Source organism: Triturus cristatus, chromosome 7 (assembly GCF_964204655.1).
Source record: "Triturus cristatus chromosome 7, aTriCri1.1, whole genome shotgun sequence".
NCBI classification, from domain to species: Eukaryota; Metazoa; Chordata; class Amphibia; order Caudata; family Salamandridae; genus Triturus; species Triturus cristatus.
The window spans coordinates 653,906,512-653,926,146 of NC_140590.1; the positions used below are offsets into that span (position 1 = coordinate 653,906,512).

General features: G+C 43.7%; 1 protein-coding gene across 1 annotated transcript in view; it reads right to left on the minus strand.

Moving 5' to 3' along the window:
* RGS9 (regulator of G protein signaling 9) overlaps positions 1–19,635 on the minus strand; it is a 714,724-nt gene that overhangs the window by 286,389 nt on the left and 408,700 nt on the right. The window contains exon 9 of the mRNA XM_085617281.1: positions 18,252–18,314. Within this exon, the coding sequence (XP_085473407.1) occupies positions 18,252–18,314 (63 nt within the window). The remainder of the gene's footprint in view (positions 1–18,251; positions 18,315–19,635) is intronic.

Below are 19,635 nucleotides of genomic sequence, written 5' to 3' on the forward strand. Positions count from 1 at the left end.
AGGGTCTGTTAAAGGTCTGGGAGGGGGCCTCATTTTAAACAGGCTCATTTTACACATTAGCCCTGGGAGATGGGGTCCCCGGGGCCTCACAGAGTTTTGGGGGGGCAGGCACCCTGATCCTCAAAAGAAATATTTCACACTGCCCCTCGGGCCTTGTATCACTTAGAGTCACACAAGAGCCCACTCTTTTCTTTTCTACATTTTGCTGCGGATTTGAGGTCCCTCCACAATTTTGTTACAAAATATAAAAAAAACAATTTTGGGCCCCAGGCGAGGTCCTATCCCTACCCTGCCTCTTTATGTTTTTCTTTGTAACTTTTTTTTCCGGAGCAGCAAGATGGCCACCACCACATCCTTGTTTGGCAGGAACCAAATTTGGCACAAAGCTAGACTGTGGTCCAGAAAGAGGTCTTTTTGTGATTTGGTGTAAAAGTATTCAGTATTTTCTTAGCATTTATATAGTACCCAGTGGCAGTCGCAACTAGGTAGTTACAGTTAGGATCGTGGTTCCATAAAATAAGCATTTTTTGGTTTGCTAAGAAATTTGGCCCCATTTGACAAATGTTCATAAATGTTTCCAAAAATACTTACACCTCAACTCCTTCCTGGAAAGTTTTGTGGTGACCCGTGATGCGGGGCCGAGAAAATGGGGGAGAACCCAAAGGTGTTTTCCCCATTCATTTTTCCATAGAACAGCGATATCGCAAAAACTACTCAACGTACAAAGTAAGATCTTGTTCTACAAAGTCTGCTCTTTGTGATGCGGTGTAAATCTGTTCAGTAGTTTTGCTGCGGAGGATCAGTGGAGCTGACAAAGGAATCCTGATTGACTGCCACCACATCAACAATGATGTGGCGGCAGGCAACTGAAAACTCTGGACTTAATCCTGAGACCTAGAAAAAAAGTATAAAAAAAGATTTAAGGGTAGGGAAGGGATACCCCGCCCCCATAGATCTGGTGGAGGGATCCCTCATCCGAGGGCCAAAACATATATTTTTTTAAAATTTTGTGCATAAGCTGCACATTTTAAAAAAAAAAATATGCAGTGGTTCCTGTGCATTTAAAAAAATACCCCTCCCTTGGTGGACTAGGAGCGCAAGTCATTTTGAATGGAAGGAGGATAGATGTCCCCCTGTCCTAGTCCCAGAGAACAGCATCTTCTGGACTGTTATCATTCTTCAGGGGAGGAGACTGTGCGGCCTCCCTCTACGAGCCCTAAAAGGCCCGCGGACCTCCTCCTCTGGGGCTGTATTTTTCTCAAGGAAGAAGGGGCAGGAGCCTCCCCCAGACCCTGTTCAGACGTGGTGGAGCCCATCACCCAGTTCTTAAAGGTGAGGGGGCCCACGTGGTCCGCTCCACAAGGCGATATCCCTCACAGTCTGAAAATTACAGGGCCGGCCACAGCCTAGGCCCTGCTGCCAACCCCACTCCATGCACGGTATGGGGTTGGCATTACCTATGGCAATAAAATATTACTCTAAGTTTCGCAAAACCCTAGAAATTCACTGAAAAACAAAGCAGGTTATAGTGACATTATTGTTACAAATGGTAATAATATCTTAAATTCCCTTATGACAAAAAAAAAGGTTAAAGCGACGTCATAGGTATTTGAAAATGTTAGTTAAACATCCCGTTTTAAACCAACAGAACCATTGAAATTCGGTTCACTGACAGAATATCAACACCTAAAATATCCTCATACCACAATATCACCATCCTAAATTTGTAATGGTAAGTACAAAAATATAGTTGTGCAAAATATTGTTTTTTATATATATAAAAAATAAATAATAAATATATTAAATAATAAAATTAATTTAAAACAATATTTTGATTTAAAATACATTTTAACAAATAAAATTAATTAAAAAACGTTAAACATAAATATATTTACTTTAAAACCTATTCCCACTCCAATTAATGCAACAGTAGGAAAACTTTTGGATAGCGGAGGGGTAAAAATTACTATTCCCACTCCAGTTCTTGCAACAGTAGGGAAAGTTTTGGATAGTTGAGGGTTAAAATTGACTTTTCCCACTCCAGTCAGGGCAACAGTAGGGAAAGTGTTGGATAGCGGAGGGGTAAAAATTACTATTCCCACTCCAATGAGTGCAACAGTAGGGAAAGTGTTGGATAGCGGAGGGGTAAAAATTACTATTCCCACTCAAATTAGTGCAACAGTAGGAAAAGTGTTGGATAGCGGAGGGGTAAAAATTACTATTCCCACTCCAGTGAGTGCAACAGTAGGGAAAGTGTTGGATAGCGGAGGGTTAAAATGTAGTATTCCCATTCCAGTCAGTGCAACAGTAGGAAAAGTGTTGGGCAGCAGATGGGTAAACATTACTATTACCACTCCAGTGAGTGCAACAATAGGGAAAGTTTTGGATAGCGGAGGGGTAAAATTACTATTCCCACTCCAATGACGGGGTTCTACAACGTTACAACGCAGACAATTACTTTGCATGCCTTTGACATGCATTTTTTAGCGCACATGTTTTCACCGCGAATATGCATTTGAAATGCATGCCAATACCACACATTGTTTTTAGATTTAAAAACAATGTATTTGTGGGGGAAGACCCCCCAACCCTCCCAACTAACCTTAAATACATGGTATTGGCATGCGTTGTAAATACATATTTGCAGTAAAAATATGAGTGCTAAAAATGCATGGTAAAGGCACAGCGAGCTAAAATCCTTGTTGTAAAGGCGGTTTCCCCAATGAGTGTAACAGTAGGGAAAGTGTTGGATAGCGTAGGGGTAAAAATTACTATTCCCACCCCAATTAGTTTAACAGTAGGGAAAGTGTTGGATAGCGGCAGGGTAAAAATTACTTTTCCCACTCCAGTGAGTGCAACAGCAAGGAAAGTGTTGGATAAGGGAGGGATAACACTTACTATTCCCACTCCAGTCAGTGCAACAGTAGGGAAAATGTTGGATTGCAGATGGGTAACAATTAGTATTCCCACTCCAGTCAGTTCAAAATTTAAAACAAAGAAAATATCAACAGCAACAAAAAAAATGTAAAAACTAAATAAATTAAAAAAATATATAAATATGTTAAACAATAAAATACAAATATATTGAATATTAAAAATAAAAACATAAAATATAACATAATGGTAAATACATATGACAAATACCTATAAACATTATATCAAATAAAATTTAAAAAATAGTTTCCAAACAAATAAATATTTTTAGTTAGAAATTATTTAGAAACAAAAACATTATTACATAAATTTTGTTTATTTACTTTCATCCCTATAACACCACACGATTTACAACCCACATCAAAATAAAAATAAAATATATTTCCATAATTAACCTATTAATGATCAATTAAAGAAATATTAACCTATTAATGATCAATTAAAGAAATATTATTAATTTAAAAAACATTAAAACACATAAAAATAAATTAACTTCCCACCCTTGATAATACCAACATCCCACAGCTAAAATTAAACTGTAAATGTATTAATTACACAATTAAAATGTATTTTCAATTAAAAAACTAATAATACTTAACAACTAATTATAAAGTAGGTAAATTTAATTTACTCCCCAACCCTTACCCATATAAAACCAAATCCCACACACAAACAAATTAAACAATTACCCTAATTAAGTATCAATTATTTAATCAACTAGTTATTAATTAATTAAGCATAAATTACTGCCCATTCTCTACCCCTATAAAGCCCACAACCCGCACCTAAAATTAATTACACAATTTCCATATTTAATTTTCAATTAATTAATAATAATTAACAACTAATTATTCATAAATTAAAAATAAATTACTTCCCATTCTCTACCCCTATAAACCTCACAACCTGCACCTAAACAAAATTACACAATTACCATAATTAATTATCAATTAATTAATATTAATTAACAACCAATTAATAATTAATTACAAATAAATTACTTCCCACAATTAACACTATGAAATCTCAATTAAATTATTATTAAATAAAAAATAGTCATTAATTTATTATAATTAAATTACTTTCCTCCCTTTTTCCCTATAAACCCACAATCCACTACGGAACTAAAAACCGCAAAATGTAGTTAAAATAAAATTGATAACTACTAAAAATGGAACACATATATTAAAAAACAATACTTATACAAAAAAATGCATCACATACATTTACAATATATACTAAAATAAATAACACTTATTAAAAAGTCGATATTTTAAACAACTATATTTTTGCAAACAATATTAATGACTTCTATATTTTTTAAAACAATCTTTCTTACCTTAAAATGGATATTATTGACTACAATATTCTTTCTGTCAATATTTCTGTGTCACAATATTTACAACTCGATATTTGTGTAAGTCTGCATTTATAACTTCATATTTTGTCTGAATACCCTGAAATTCACCAGTTATAGTTATCTCAATAAACTATAACTTGTACCCTAAAGTAACAATAGCTCAGGCCATCACCATGCTCTGCTAATTTCCCCACATATTACATCACTCATGACATCTTCTATGTCATCATTGGTAACATCACTGAAACACCAGAAATTACATCATTGATGACAACACTGTGCATGGTGAGGGCACAAGTTATAGTTACCTTAAGCTTTCGTATGGATTTGTAGATCTTCCTCAAAGGAAGTATTGTTTGTGGTAGACTTTATGGAAATAAAATTACATTCCACCTTTGAGTGGTAATCTTTCATTGCTTCTAAAGAATTTAAACAACATATCTAGTTTAGATCTATGAACTTCTCGTGAAACGCATTCAGTATTAATCAAGGGGAGTCATTTCTCTTCACAAGCACACAAAGTTGCAGATGGTCACTAAGCTCTAAAAGGTATATCATACACACTGTGTCAGATAGTTCAGTTCGAAATAATAACTACTAATGTTGATTCTTTTCTCTCTTCTGCAGTTGAACTCATGAAACAGTCAGGGTGCTATGCAGTGACGTGCGTTTTTTCCAATACCACTTTTCCCCTATGTTCTCTGGAGTGGCATGTAGCCTCCTTGGAGTACAAAATGGGTGAGATGGAACAGCATCGAAATTCATACTTACTGCAGTAGAACTGTGAGTTTAACACTAATTCAATACTTTTTGAGGCATTCTAACTAATATTCAGAGAATATATAATAAAGGTATTGTATCTTATTTTCCCTTACATATCTCATTGCGATTTGCAATTAGGAAGGGGCACCTCTTTCTCATCACTTACTAATTGCAATTCAGAATGTGTTGCAACACTCCTTGTTCAAATAGGAAAGGCTTTTCTAAATCACAAAACGGGTTTAGAAAACACTAAGGGGTATATTCACAAGAATGTGTGCTAAACATCACCAAAAATTGCCAACGCAAATTGACACATCGCAGGCTATCGCGGTAAAATAACCCCGTGTCAACGTGGAATTCACAACACGGCGGTACCATACGATAGTCCGCCGAAAACGTGGCAAATAACCACCTCGACAGAGATAAAAACACAAACCTCAACACGAAAAAACATGCAATGTGCCCAAACGCGATGAGGAAATCAGCGATAAGCAGCACCAGGCCTGCAATACCCACGCGTAATGCGGGAAAAAGCACAAGAACAGCATACGGAAAATGCCACTAAAACTACATCAACTGCGGAGTACCACGGATGCACCCTGACCAACTGCAGAGGACAACATGAACCCCACAATCCCCACGGAGGAACACCTAGGAATACAGGGCCCGTGAAAGGCCAATGAGAAGAGGAAGACGGGGTACAGTCGCCAGGAAAACACGATTATCGCCACGGATGAGCCAGAACACCACCACCAACTGTACGTCACCTCCAACGTGTCATTGGCAACAAAGAGGCAAAGATGGCACACCACCTCGGGCCATGTGAATGCCGTTGCATGGCAGAGGAGGACAATGGAAGAGCACAAGAGGCCCTGGACTGATGTGAATGGCAAAACCAAGCAGAAGCTCTCTGCCAACATGAAAGCAGCAACGCATCCTGGAGGAGGGGGCCCAGCAGAACAACAGGAGCTGAATAACATGGAGAAGATGGTGGCCACAGTCACAAGTCGGGAGACGGTGACAGGAGTCGGGGATCCGGACACTGTCCAACATGACCCAACACCACATCAACAGGGTGCGCACCGACCAGGGAGTGGGTGGACGGGGGAGATGGGCCCAATGGCACACATGCACAAGTAAGCAGAGCACACTGCACACCCACAATGACTCAGGATCATGTCCCTGATCCCATGGGAACACTTCAGCACACACACAAACACCAAGTAGTCCCACGTACACCATGTGCCCAAAGGGGCACCCACACAACACATCAACAAGCACACAACCAACACATGCACACGTGCGAAACACAGCAAACATGCATATATGTCAGCCACACTGACAATACAAGAGACACCACATGACGAATAGCATGGCTGCAGTCCAATTACCATGACAATGTACCCGGCACGACACTGAGGTGGCTGAGTGCGGACCACAACTGGAAAGGAGCAGGTCACACTCGGACACAACCACCTGCACAAACAACCCCTGACGTCAACGACGCATCTGTGGACAAACCATGCCCAAGGGTCACAACTCGACAAACAGCACAAGTTAGCCAAGTCTGCAACACCTCAGCACCGTGGAAGCACAGAACTGACAGGCACACCGCATGAACGGGACCAGTGACAGACAAATCAGAGCTGCATGAGCGAAACACCCACCGTGCAGAATATGCACATAAGTATAAGTGCACCTCGACATTGACAACATCCCGGTACAAACAGAAACACCTCCACAAAGGAACACAGGACACAACTGGTGCCGTAAATGTGCACAACATGGCATATCACATCTGGCACAGCAGGAAACTGTGACATGACAATGTACAAGTTCAACCTGTAACCTGCAAATAGGTTTTATTCACACATGCTGTGCTTATGAACATTTAGTACTGTCCCATGCTTGCCAGGGACGGCCACATTGTCACGTGCTCATGAGAAGTAATTGTCAATGATGGTGTTCATACGGGCCATTCCTGCCGCAGCTGCAGCGGGATGTGGGCCACATGCCCCATCGTCCCCATCATCGTCCGATACTTCTGGAACTGGAATCAATGGGGCATTGTTGCTTACACAGATGCTGTGCAATACACAACATGCAACGATCATCTTGCACACGATGTCTGGGCTGTACAGGAGCTTTCCACCTCTGCCGTCCAGGCACCTGAAACGTGACTTCAACATGCCAAATGTGCGTTCAACGATGCCCCTGGTGCGTATGTGGGCCGCATTGTACTGCCTCTGGGCGGGTGTGTTCGGGTCTCGGAGGGGTGTCATCATCCAAGGGCAGAGTGCATATGCTTGATCACCTGTGACAATGAAGGGAGAAAAGAGTCAATACTTGGTTCGGCAGGTTGTGATGGCAGGCCCACTGATCTAGTGACGCCTGTAATGGCTGTGTGTGGGGTGAGTGTAAGCCAGCCCTCAGGGAGTAGCTGGTGATGCCATCCCCTCCAACAGTCATCAGGCACACAGAAATGCAATGCCAGAACACCAAGGGTGGTTGACTTGAGTCGCACAGGGTTAGTGGCCCCGGATGCACAGCGGCCGACGCGGGCCCACCGCCATGGGACGCTGAACTGCGGGAGACTGGGGTAGGGTCATGAGGGCAGAGCAGGGTCTCGTATGTGTCATAGGTGCCTTCCGCGGAGTGTCAGGGGGAGAATGGGAGGTCCACCCCAGGGCGTGATACAGAGGGCACATGCCAGCTGTGTCCGGCAACATGGCGGATATGACTGCCACAGACTCATGCCAGACACCAAGTCCATACCTGCCCGTTGCTGATGACAACCCCCAGGCCACAGGCTCAGACACCAACGATGTTACACCGGAGGCTGATGGTCACTCACGGCACACAGGGTTAGTGGCACCACGTGTCGCAGGCTTGTGTTGAACAAGGTTAGTGGCACCACGTGTCGCAGGCTTTCATTGAACAGGGTTAGTGGCACCATGTGTTGCAGGCCTGCGATATGGAATTATGCTTCACTGTTCAAAGGGAGTCTGGTTCTGTGGCGGATGCCACAGACTTGGGGTCACTGCCATTCAGGACTCAGGACACAGTTCCACATGTAGGACCTACTGGTACGAAGAGGACGCCGGTGGAGTATGTCAATGAGAAAGGAGTGATGTGGGCCAGCGTTGTGGGTGCCAGCGATGGTCTGTGGAGGGTGCCGAGGTCGCGGGACTGGGGCTTGGAGCTTGCCCCGGCACGTGGTGGGCCCTCTTTGACACACAACGTTGTCAGCAGGTGAGCAGTGCAGCTTTGGGGCGCTGGGGCAGGCAGGCCTGGTCTGGGTATCAGCATCCTGGGGTGCAGCAGGCGCACAGGGTCTCAGGCACCGCTGCTCACGGCATCAGCCTCGTGGTGGACTGCGTGGCGCTGCCATGTCAGTGACGTTGGCCTTTCCAGAAGAGAACGACGTTCTGCACCACGGGGTTTTTGTCCACACCCCTGTGCAGCCCTGGCGTACTCAGGGATTACCCACTACTCTCACGCACACAGGAGGGACGCAGCAAGTGACATTTCCGCTATCTGACACACGGCCTGGGGTGAAATGGTTGCATCCACTGTTCACTACTCTCCAGTCACCAGCAGTTGTGGTCTGCATGGACATATCTGTGGTTTGCATACCCATGTCGGTCCTGCACATCCACACCTCACTTGTTGTCTACATTCCCATTCACTAGTCACTTGCATCCTTCGCACATGGCTGCATTCTGCATCTACACACGTTCAGCTGTTGTGTGGCTGTGGTGCCATGATATAGCTGTATTGTGTGCAGGGGTAGCCCAGAATCACCATGGAATAGTGTTGTTGTGTCTGGTAGGTAGGCATGTTGATTGACATGTTGTATGTTGTTTGGTCACGTGTGCATTCCCACAGTTGTGCATTGTGTGATGGTGGTTTTGAGGTGTGTGGTGTTTTGATTTGACACTTACCAACGAGCAGTCCAGTTCCATATTTGCCATCCTGGAAGCGCTGGTTGATGAATGACTGTCGGAAGATGTAGGAATCGTGTACACTGCCGGGGTAGTTTGCAACGACATTGGTGAACATTCCCCAGTGGTCCACTATTGCCTGCACATTGATTGAATGTGTGTGCTTTCTGTTGCGGTAGTGGTGTGCAGTATCCGCAGGGGGCACAAGTGGGACATGTGTGCAGTCTATTGCCCCTAACATGGCCGAGAATCCAGCTAAGGCGTAGAAGCCTTGCTTGGTCCCCTGCTGTTCCTGTGCAGTGTGTGGGATGTGAAGGTACTGGGGTACCAAGCTGGTGATGGCATCCAGGACAGGTGTGGGGAACTTTGATGAGGCTGGCTGTGAGACTCCTCAGACTCTAGCAGTTGTTGGCTGGAAGGTCCCAGAGGCCAACATGTGCAGCACAGCCAGCAGCTTTGTCTGCGAAGGGATGTTGATTGTCCACCGTGTTGGTACCGTCAGCCTGGGGGCAATGATGGTCAGGATGCGTAGGATGGTTGTCCTTTTGAGCCTGTTGTGGGCAATGACATCCTCTGGTGTTCAGTCTGTGAGGCTGGTGCGTTTTCTGTAGGTCTGCTGTCTTTGTCTGAGCTGCCTCTGTGGTGGTACGGAGGGGGGGGGGGGGCAGGAGGTTCCGGGGGGCGTTGGCGTGCCTGGGGGTGGTGGCGGTGGGTGTTGTGGCCCTCTTGGGGCTCCGAGCTGCATGATCAGTGGCTCCATGGCATCTGTCTTTCTGCGGGTGTGGCTCTGGGCTGGGCTCCCTTTTTATGGTGCAGGTTGTCGTCTGACTTAACACCAGGTCGGAGCAGGTGTTAAATCCCTGCTACTAACGCACCTTATCGCATGTTTTGTGAACTTATCGCCGATCTGGCTGGTCGTTGAGAATGTTGCGAAGTGGTGTTGTTGCGGCTTTTTGTATGGGAACGCCTACTCTGCATATAAAAATCCAATTGGAATGTGGAAGTTTCGCACACAGTAAGTGTATATTTGTGATCAAATTTATTCAAAGTTCATCTGAGTGATGGGTGCAGAGTTGGTAACCCTTCTGAGCACAAGGATGAGTATAATAGTAAAATGTGCGTTAATTTTCCTTGGGAGTAACGTCCCCAACTTTGCACACTTTGAATGTGTTTCAATAAAGCTTCATACAAATGTTGTCAATAATTTCTTTACTTTATTTCGTTTTGTTAGTCTCTTTTCTTGATTCAGTTCATTTAGAATAATTTCATACTATTACATTCATAGTATAAATGTCTCGTTTGTTCCGCCCAATGCATTTCGGGCTGAGCCCTTCTTCAGGGGTCTTACATTCTGAAAGTACAATAATAATGATGTTGGAAAAACCAATGATGAGAAAAAATAATTAACAGATGTCATTAAACAAGGTGTCAAAATGGTATAAAAGTGCTAGAAAAGATGTCTGTTTTAAATTGGAATCCTGATGGTAAATACCAAACTTATCTTATGCTTTGTCACGTGAAAATAAATGATGTGCTCCAAGCGATTATCGTGTAAAAACGTGCTTCCATTACAAATGCCAGTCTGCAATGTGTTATGTGTGTGTGACTTCTATTAAGAATTACAATCATGGTGTTGTGACGGGTGACCACCCGAATGGTGTATTTACGGCGTGGTGCCTTTCATTTATGAATGTAAGTAATTCAAGTAAAAAACGCTTGTAATGTTGCGTGATGTGATTAACATCATACTTTAATAAAAGCTACACGGAAAATATAAATGTCTGACCTTAGTTTAAACTCCGTGAAAATCACTGTTTTCAAAATTCACTGAAATTCGATGTATTAATTGCTTGTAAACGAAACGTAATATTAGTTGCTGTCTCGTGCCCGCTGAAAATCCAGGGATTAAAAACGGTAACATACGGTTAAATGCATTTTCGCTTACCATTTATTGCCGATTCTGCGCTTGTATCGAAAACTGGGGATTCGTGTGTTAGTTCATGGTTTACGTGAAACAACTATGGAGGCTGACTATCTAGTCAGGTGTTAGCCGATAACAAAAAAATACTACGAGTTCCATGCGGCATGTATAAAGAAAACAGACTATGTTTGTGCGTTTATGCATACGATTGTACGAATAAAAATTGTTATCTTACGCGGTTAATTTGTGTATTTCATCATGATTCGCGAAGATAAAAAATATTAAGTTGTTGGTTTGCGTAAAGCAAACTTCAAACGCTGACTGTCGAGTCAGGTGATAATCGAAAGCAAAAAAATACTACGGGTTCCATACGGCATGTGTGAAGAAAACAGACTGTGTATGTACGTTATTGTGTGCGTTTATACAAATAAAGTTAGTCCTGCTTAATTGGGTTGCGAAGTGGTGTTGTCGCGGCTTTTTGTATGGGAACGCCTACTCTGCATCTCATTAGCGTTAGTTGCCGGAGTCATCTGTGGCGATGTTTTTTGTGGCTGCTATTGCAGGAAAACTGGTGTTATTGACTGTTAGCACCAGCTTGAGAATGGTGCGATGAATTTATCGCCACTTTGGCAGCGATAAAGTGCCGCTAACTCAGCGATAGGTCCTTGAGAATATGCACCATAAATGTCATTTTGTGGTTCCAATTACTGTGATTATGAGAATCGCAGGACTTCCAACCACAAAACACTTTCGCACATCAGGCCTCTAGTCTCCTCATAGATTCTCCTTACAAATAATTTTAGAACCAGGGGCAGCTCTGCAGCTCATGAAAACATATTTTTCGAATTAACACTATAACATCAATGGTATTACCTCAGGAAAATATAGAGAACATAATTTGCAGACGAGCCACAAGTCTGAGTAGCAGCACACATAATAATTGGCATTTACGGTGCTGGGTACAGCAGACACGGTATTATAAAATGTGAACACTAAATCACAGAAGGTCGACAGCTGAAACAGTAATTACAGGAAGAAAAGTCCCATGTGTGAGTAGTAATGGAAATGATTAACTGGCACAGAATATTAATGAGAATATTACCTTGTTCCATCAGCAAATATAAGGAAGCATTTTATGAAAGGAACTTATTATCAAACAAACTCTTGAGTAGCTTAAACGTTGAAAACCACCACAAGAAATGAATAGTGGTGGCCTTGAAGGGACAAGACCATCAAACACTACCTATATGATTACATGCAGTGCGATATTTGAGAGGGTGTCCACAGACTTTGGCACTCGCTATAAGTGCCTGTATATCCTGACAGGAAACATCGGTGGTGCATCATTACCACATTTGCCATTCTCGGATGTGACAATACTCCATTCTTTATTTGGGACACATCTTCAAGGTCATAACTTTGTCCCTCGTAAATGTAATGAGATTACTAATGTTGATACAGAAATCATATTATTCTCCATTTCAAAGGAGTCTATAGATGATCAGCATATCAGTACCAAATCTATAGGAGGTCACTTTGGGGCATATTATCAAGACGCAACAATAATTATCGCTGAACGCGCTTAGCGGGCTTTTTTCTATCGCTGAATTATATCGCCATGATAGCGCTGTATTAACAACGCTTAGTGCATTGGCGATATGGAATCCAACAATAGCGGGGAAATGGCCCAACATCGCTGAAAAACCAGCGTAAAATCAATGCAAAACGGAGAAAAGCTTGCTGATACGACCATGTGGCCTTAACCCTATAATCCACCTCCCATGATAAGTATGCCTTAGTCAGGAATTTAGCAGACCCTAGATTCCTGCGTTAATGGAGAGTTAGCGCGATTATTTTGATCGCTACGATGGTCGGGGCCTCGTTGTAAATATCGCGAAGCTGCGTTAGTTATATTTCCCCTTGAAGTTTTGTGAGGCACGCCTACTTTGCATCTCATTAACGATGCGAGGCATGAGTAAAACGGGTGCTAAAACATGGAAACACGCGCTAGCGTGTCCTTGATAATAATGTGATAAAATTATCGCCGCTTTCGGCCGAAAACGGACGCTAGAGCGGAGATAATTTTATCGCCCCCTTTTGATTATATGCCCCCAAGTGTTCTCGCTGCAATCACTGATTCCCCTGCTAAACAGTCAGAGTGTTCACCTGACTGCTGATGCGGAAAGTAATGGCTGCGGGTCCGCTCTTGCTTAAATCTTCTTGTCTAAGCCAAGCCTTTTCCCTAAGTTCCAGTGCAACTCCATATTGCTCAATATTGAACTTCGTTTCAGTTAATAAACCCCATTGCTCAGATGTAGGGATCTTGCTAGCATTGTTTCCCGTTTGCACAAGTGATTTCCAGGTTTTACATGTTGCTTGTTTTCACTCTTCAACTTCTTGTGCTGATGATGACCCCTTAATCAGCTCAGGGGTGAAAAGGTGAATCAAACAGCCAATTGGACTAATAATTTTAGCAACTTTGTATCCACATTACAGGATTTATACTTTCTGTTTGCCCTTTTCTTCTCTGCCTATAGACTGGTTTATTTCTATATTATTCTGTCACTGAATGAGCACATGTGAACCAAGGATTAGTTTTTGCATGAATTAATTATACATCTGTATGGCATTGTTGTTTGATTGATTTTTGTAACAATAACAGTGTAATGCAATTTGCTATAAATTAAAGTCAATCCTACTAAATATACCACTATCAAAGAAAAATGTTTGCAAACGGAACAGTCTCGTTCACCAATAGATGGTAAGTCCTCTGTGTGTGCACCTTCTCTCTCAGAACCACTAGAAGCTTACAAGACAGAATACTCAATCTTTGCTATCCACCCTTCTAGTTAGCCCAGGAAGCAACCAACAAAGGTTATCTTTCCTGATCTGCAAGAGACTTTCGATATTCTTGTAACGCTACTTGAGACTCAGTGGTGGACCAGTGTCCCGTTCACCAGGACAGTATTAGTTGTGAATCCCTCAAGCCAGTACTCCAAATTCATGTCAAGTTTACTTTTGAGTCAACTAGACAAGGCTTTCCCGAGTGTAGACTCGACACACTGTATGTTTCCCTTTCGAGCTTAGGTGAACGTCTACTCCTCGAACTGGACCTGCCCTCCTTCCTGAAATCGACCTGTGACGCAGACCAGCGAAAGGGGACAACAGCTTTAGTCCAGGAAGGCTGTGTCTGCCCTTTCCATAATTCTGTGGAGCTGCCAATGAACCAGATCAGGTGCACCGAACTGGAGACTGTCCATTTAGATCATTGAGCACATTGAAAAGATACAATTGATCATGAGCCACCTCTCTGGTGAGGTTGTATGATAGAGGCATGCATGGTTAAACCATGCGTGCTTCTCCAATGCCGCCCTAGCCACAAATGCGTCTCAACAACACATTCCTTTACCATGCTTTTACAATGTATGTCTTTACCACGTAATTTTGTGGTAAAGGCATGACTGGTAAAGGCATATGTGTGGTAAAGTTCACATTTGAGCCCCCCACCTGAGCCCTAAAATTACCCTCCCCCCAACCACTAAAAACTGTCCTGCCCTCCGAGGCCTAAAAACTAACCCAACTCCTCCCTGAGCTCTAAACACTACCCCAAGCCCTAAAAACTACACAACCTCCGAGCCCTAAAAACGACCTGAGCCCTAACAAGTTCCCCAACGTACAAAAGCCATAAAAACTACCCCGACCCCTTCCTAAGCCCTAAAAACTACCCAACACCCCCTGAACCCTAAAAACGTCCGCCATCCCCCCGAGCCCTAAAAACAACCCCGACCCCCCTGACCTATAAACAACTCCAACCCTTAAAAACTACCCCTCCCAAAAAAAAACTCGTCACCTCACTGCATCCTCTTCGGGTCCCAGAAACGGAACGTGGCTTAGCCCATGTTGCAAAGGCCGTTTCTCCTCTGCTGATGCTGCTCAGTGATGTGTCCACCTCCTAGGACACCCCAATCCACCGGGAGCCAGGCCCCGAGGTGAGCCCCTTCGATCAATCACGAGCGTCTTCCAGGTTACATTGTATCCACACTTGACCTCCTCCGAGATGTAGTGAGGTGCAGCTCTAGCATCCCTTTGCACCAGGAATCATATTTATGAACATCTGACTGCCTTTGTGAAAAGCTATTGAAGTCACCCGCCTCCCCTGCAGAGCATTGCCTCACGTGGGAGCCTGAAACTGCAGAAGCGTTCCACCAAACAGAAAATATTCTCTATCTCAAAAGGACAGATCCAATATATAGTCTCCCAAGTGCCCATTTTTTCAAAAAGTCAGGCCCAGAGATTTGAAAAATCTCTTCCACAGCCCTTATAACTCAGAGACATAGGCCCATTTTGTAGTTCCGCGATCCTTAACTCCAACCGTGGGATGTCTGGATCTCGAGGCACCCCTTTAAATTACAGACTTTCCCCTTAGAGCAAACTTGCTGGTAGTAGTGCACAAGTGAAAACATTTCGATTAATTTGGTTACGAGACAATTTGTACCCTTCACCTTCACACCAATCCAAGTATTTCTGGTTACAGCAGGGTGTGCTCTGGCTCTTGGCAAACCTTTGAATAATGTCCAGAAATAACCCTGCGTCGCCAGTAGCCTTTCGCAAGGTTGCCCGGGGAATTTGTACTAATAACTGACATAAAAACTTTTGGCAAAATGTATAATTTGATGAACAGTGGTTTCCAATAGGGGTTGATGAATTGACATACAATGTCCTCATACAGCACTTTTTTGGCACGAGAACTATTAATTGTATATGTGCTACCTGAGGTCGGACATATGCGTGAACATGAGGACTGTTGTAGCGCTTTCCATTGTGGGACCCTCGTTTTAATCTATTCGCAAGTAGAAATTACCAATAGCGGCTCCTGGAGGGAGTGCTGCGGGGGCGGGGCGGGGGAGGGGCAGGGTGGGGGGTAGTAAACTCCGGCATACGACCGAACAGAGGTAAGTACATAAATAAATAAAAACAAATTACATTGCGCACGCTGCATCGCCAAATGGCGATCGCTGCATCGCCAAATGGCGATTTGGCGATGCAGCGTATGCAATGTAATTCATTTTATTTATTTATTTTTGTACTAACCTCGGTTTGGCCGCATACAGGAGTTTACTACCCCCCACCCTGCACCTCCCCCGCACCGCCCCGCAGCACTCCCTTCAGGAGCCGCTACTATTAAAAGTCACACAACTCAGACTTCGCCTGGCTTTGTAAATACCAAAATAGATTTTGCATCGGGGTGCGCCACAAATGCAATGCAACCCCAGTGCAAAATGTCAGTGCATCTGGTCTGAAGTATCTGCTCAGGTACAAAAGGCTTCTGCACCACCGGGTGCAAGGTGTATTCATGCAATTGCTGTAAGTCATACAGTGAATGTTGCTAGTGCAGCACACGTGTCTGTGGCACACGTCTTTCACAATTCCCTCAAGTTCTCAAATTCCCATAGTTCTCCCATTTCTTGCATGCTAGATAGCTATGTGATAGGCATAATAAAAACAAGAAATTACACACTCTTCTGGTACCCTGATAATCGGAATCCACGCGAGTGTACACCTGTGTAATATGAATTACAGAGAGTACTAGTTCCAAGTAATGCTAATACCAGACTAGCCCATTCCGACATATTTCCCTGCATGGTTGCCATTAAGGCCATAGAGTTATTTTACCAACAGCAAGGTTGTGGCAGCAACTGTGACAGCAAACAACATGGGAAGACCATGAAAAAATATTCTGCAATGGCAGCGATCTGCTTGACCCCACAACAGGCACATTTTCTTGACCGCTCATCTCAGAAGCTACCCATGGTGCTCTACATCCCAGTCTAACATGGCGCTAGTGGATCACATTGGACCACTCCTTCCTCTGTACTAGCCAGTCTGCAAGAATTACAAATGATGCCAAGCGATGAACTCGGGCCTATAGAATAGCAACAAGCCATTCTTTTCTATAAAGGAGCCACACTAGAGCGATCAGAATACCCCTTTTTTAACACTTGCCCATGCCTGTTTTTTTAGCGGAGCAGCCGAGTTCTTCATAGCAATTTGGGCTTAAGGCTTCTAGTTTTCAATGTCGTTTGTGATCTTAATTCTTCTATCTCCATCAATGTGTAATCATAAAGCATTCAAAAAGCAGAACCTGTGACTGGACATTGTCCGTCATTGATTACGCTTGCAATTGCTGCAAATTGCAAATGAAACAAATGTTAACTCTGCCTCCCAAACTAGGACTTCACTGCTTGATAAGAGCTAATCCAGTCAAAGTTATTTCAGAATCTTGTATCAACTCTGCAGTCCTAATGTATAGAATCCTGGGTCACTAGGGAGGATAGGGAGCAGCGCCTCAAGCAGAGGCGTAGCGGTGGCTCCCCCACTCTTACATGAGTTTGCTGCACGGGCGGCAAATGCACAATTATCACCAGCAAACCCCTCCCCACTCTTTCAGTGCGGCCACGGGCGGCAAAGGCAGAGTGCCTAGCTACGCCACTGGCCTCAAGGCTGCAAAGCACTCTCTTCAAGGAACACAATCTAGTGAATAATTGTGGCAGCGTATTATCTTTATAACTCTGTGTGGCATAGATACTAATCTAGGAACACAACAAGTTGATGGATGGAGTGCTAAAACTTTTTAAACACTCACCCCCACTCACAGAACTAGGTTAAATCCACCATTATTTTTCTCACCATACCATCTCAGTTTGGGCTCAGCCATATGCAAATCAGTATTGACCCTGCTCCCCATGGGTACAGTCCAGCCCAAACTGCCAGGGCAGTACTCCCTAGACAGGGAACAAGCATCCTGGGACTAGGAAAAGTTTCAGCGCTCCGTCCATCATCTTGTTGTGTTTGGTATGTTCGCCCTAAATGGCCAAGGGTATACCTAGGCGTGGGTACCGTGCTCACAATGCCACTGGATTCAAGCTCACCTGGCTGATGAGGGGTGTTAGCCAAAAACGGTCCCACGATGATTGTTTCCAGTCCAGTGAGGACCTGGCTAGGCAGTTCGGGCTGAACTGTTCCCATGAGGGGCAGGGTCAAGACAGATTGGTATATGTCTAGGTCCAAACTGGGGGTGGTATGGTGAGTAAAAGAACGATGGATTAAACCCAGAACTCTTGACTGAGGTTGAGTGGTTGAAATGTTTCAGCACTCCATCAATCATCTTGTGTATGCATAGTTACCAATCTCACATTATGAAATGAACCATATAGTGCGCCTATAGGAACACTGAGAATATTCAATAAAGCAGTCTAACGTGCAAAAATCGGTCCCAAAGCGTGAAACTGCAGATTAAACTCATGAAAAACATTGTGACTTACCTGTTTACCTTAACCACGTTGGGATCTGTTGCACGGTTCATTCCATAGTCAAAAATATCGAATTCTCCTGGCTGTTGAAAGAAAGTCAGATTAGTGGCATATTCCATCTTTTCCTAACACACAGTAAAGTTTGAGAGAATTTATTGGTCGCTTCTATCCTGAATCCTGCGGTGACAATGGTACATTTAAGGAGTTTTTGATCAGGGGAGGCAGACTGGGAAACTACAGGACAACCCGATGCATGTGACTGACTATTTGAAAGTCCTGAAAAACTCAGAAGAACTGGCCTTTCGGATATGAGGCGCTGTTCTGAACTGCAGCCTCCTCTTGGGTACCTCAGCTTGCTCCACTGCCTACCTACCCACACCAGTGTGATCTCTACAGGGAAAATATATAATGGATAAAAGATGGGCTGGCATTGGCAGGACACTCTGAGGCTACATATGGGTCCTGTGCCAGGGTACACTTTCAGGGAGGGTATCCAAACACACGTGTAGTATAGGCTGCTTTGTGGTGAGTTGCAAAGTGACCAACTGGTCATTGACCATGTCCTGCGATGGAATAGCGAGGTGCGGTGGAGGAGATCATAAAATTAAGGAGAAATAACATAGCATTTAGTTTGACAACCTATACTTGATTGTCTCTAGTCTTTTCGGGGCTCAACAAAATGGGAATCTAATGCCATGCCCAGTTTTGATTACTATATCGGCTGTTATTGGTGCTCATCAACCTCTAAGCCTGCCCGCCTTGGAAGCTATGGAAAACGACGTGTATATATAGGTAAACTGACTTTTCAAGGATCACACAGTGTGGAGAGTCAGCACAGCCTGTACTAGGTGCCATGTCTCCTGGCTCCCCGTCAGATAGGCAGTCGCCCGTCAAGGATGACCAGTCAATGCTAATCTGACTGTCGTACTCCAAACTAAATACTCAATCCGAATTGCAAACAGAATAAACGAGTATCATTTGCTGTCATTCATGCAAGCCTGACTTTGTGCCTAGAATCAGGGAGGCTTTGTGTGGAGCTGTGCGAGCCAGATGAGCAACCGTCCCCAGGTGAGCCCAGATCTGCGTCTTCTTGCAGCACGCGAGGATCCTCATGCATATCTCATGGCGCCACTTAGCACGCACAGGGCTTCTGCCAGTGTCGCTCTGCTCTTGGATTGTCCTGGTAAAACCAGGGCCATTTGCATTGCAGCCCGCGCCACTGCTGGCAGCACCCAAGCAAGCTTTTTGAGAAAAATAATTCATCACACCTGAACAATGATAGCAGATGAAAAAATAACAAAATACTTCTTGAATGTTGTTTTTATTAAGTGTAAATTCAATTACATGATCTGTGTAATATCAGTAATTCCTGGATTACCCCCTCTCACGTAATTAAGAGTAAAT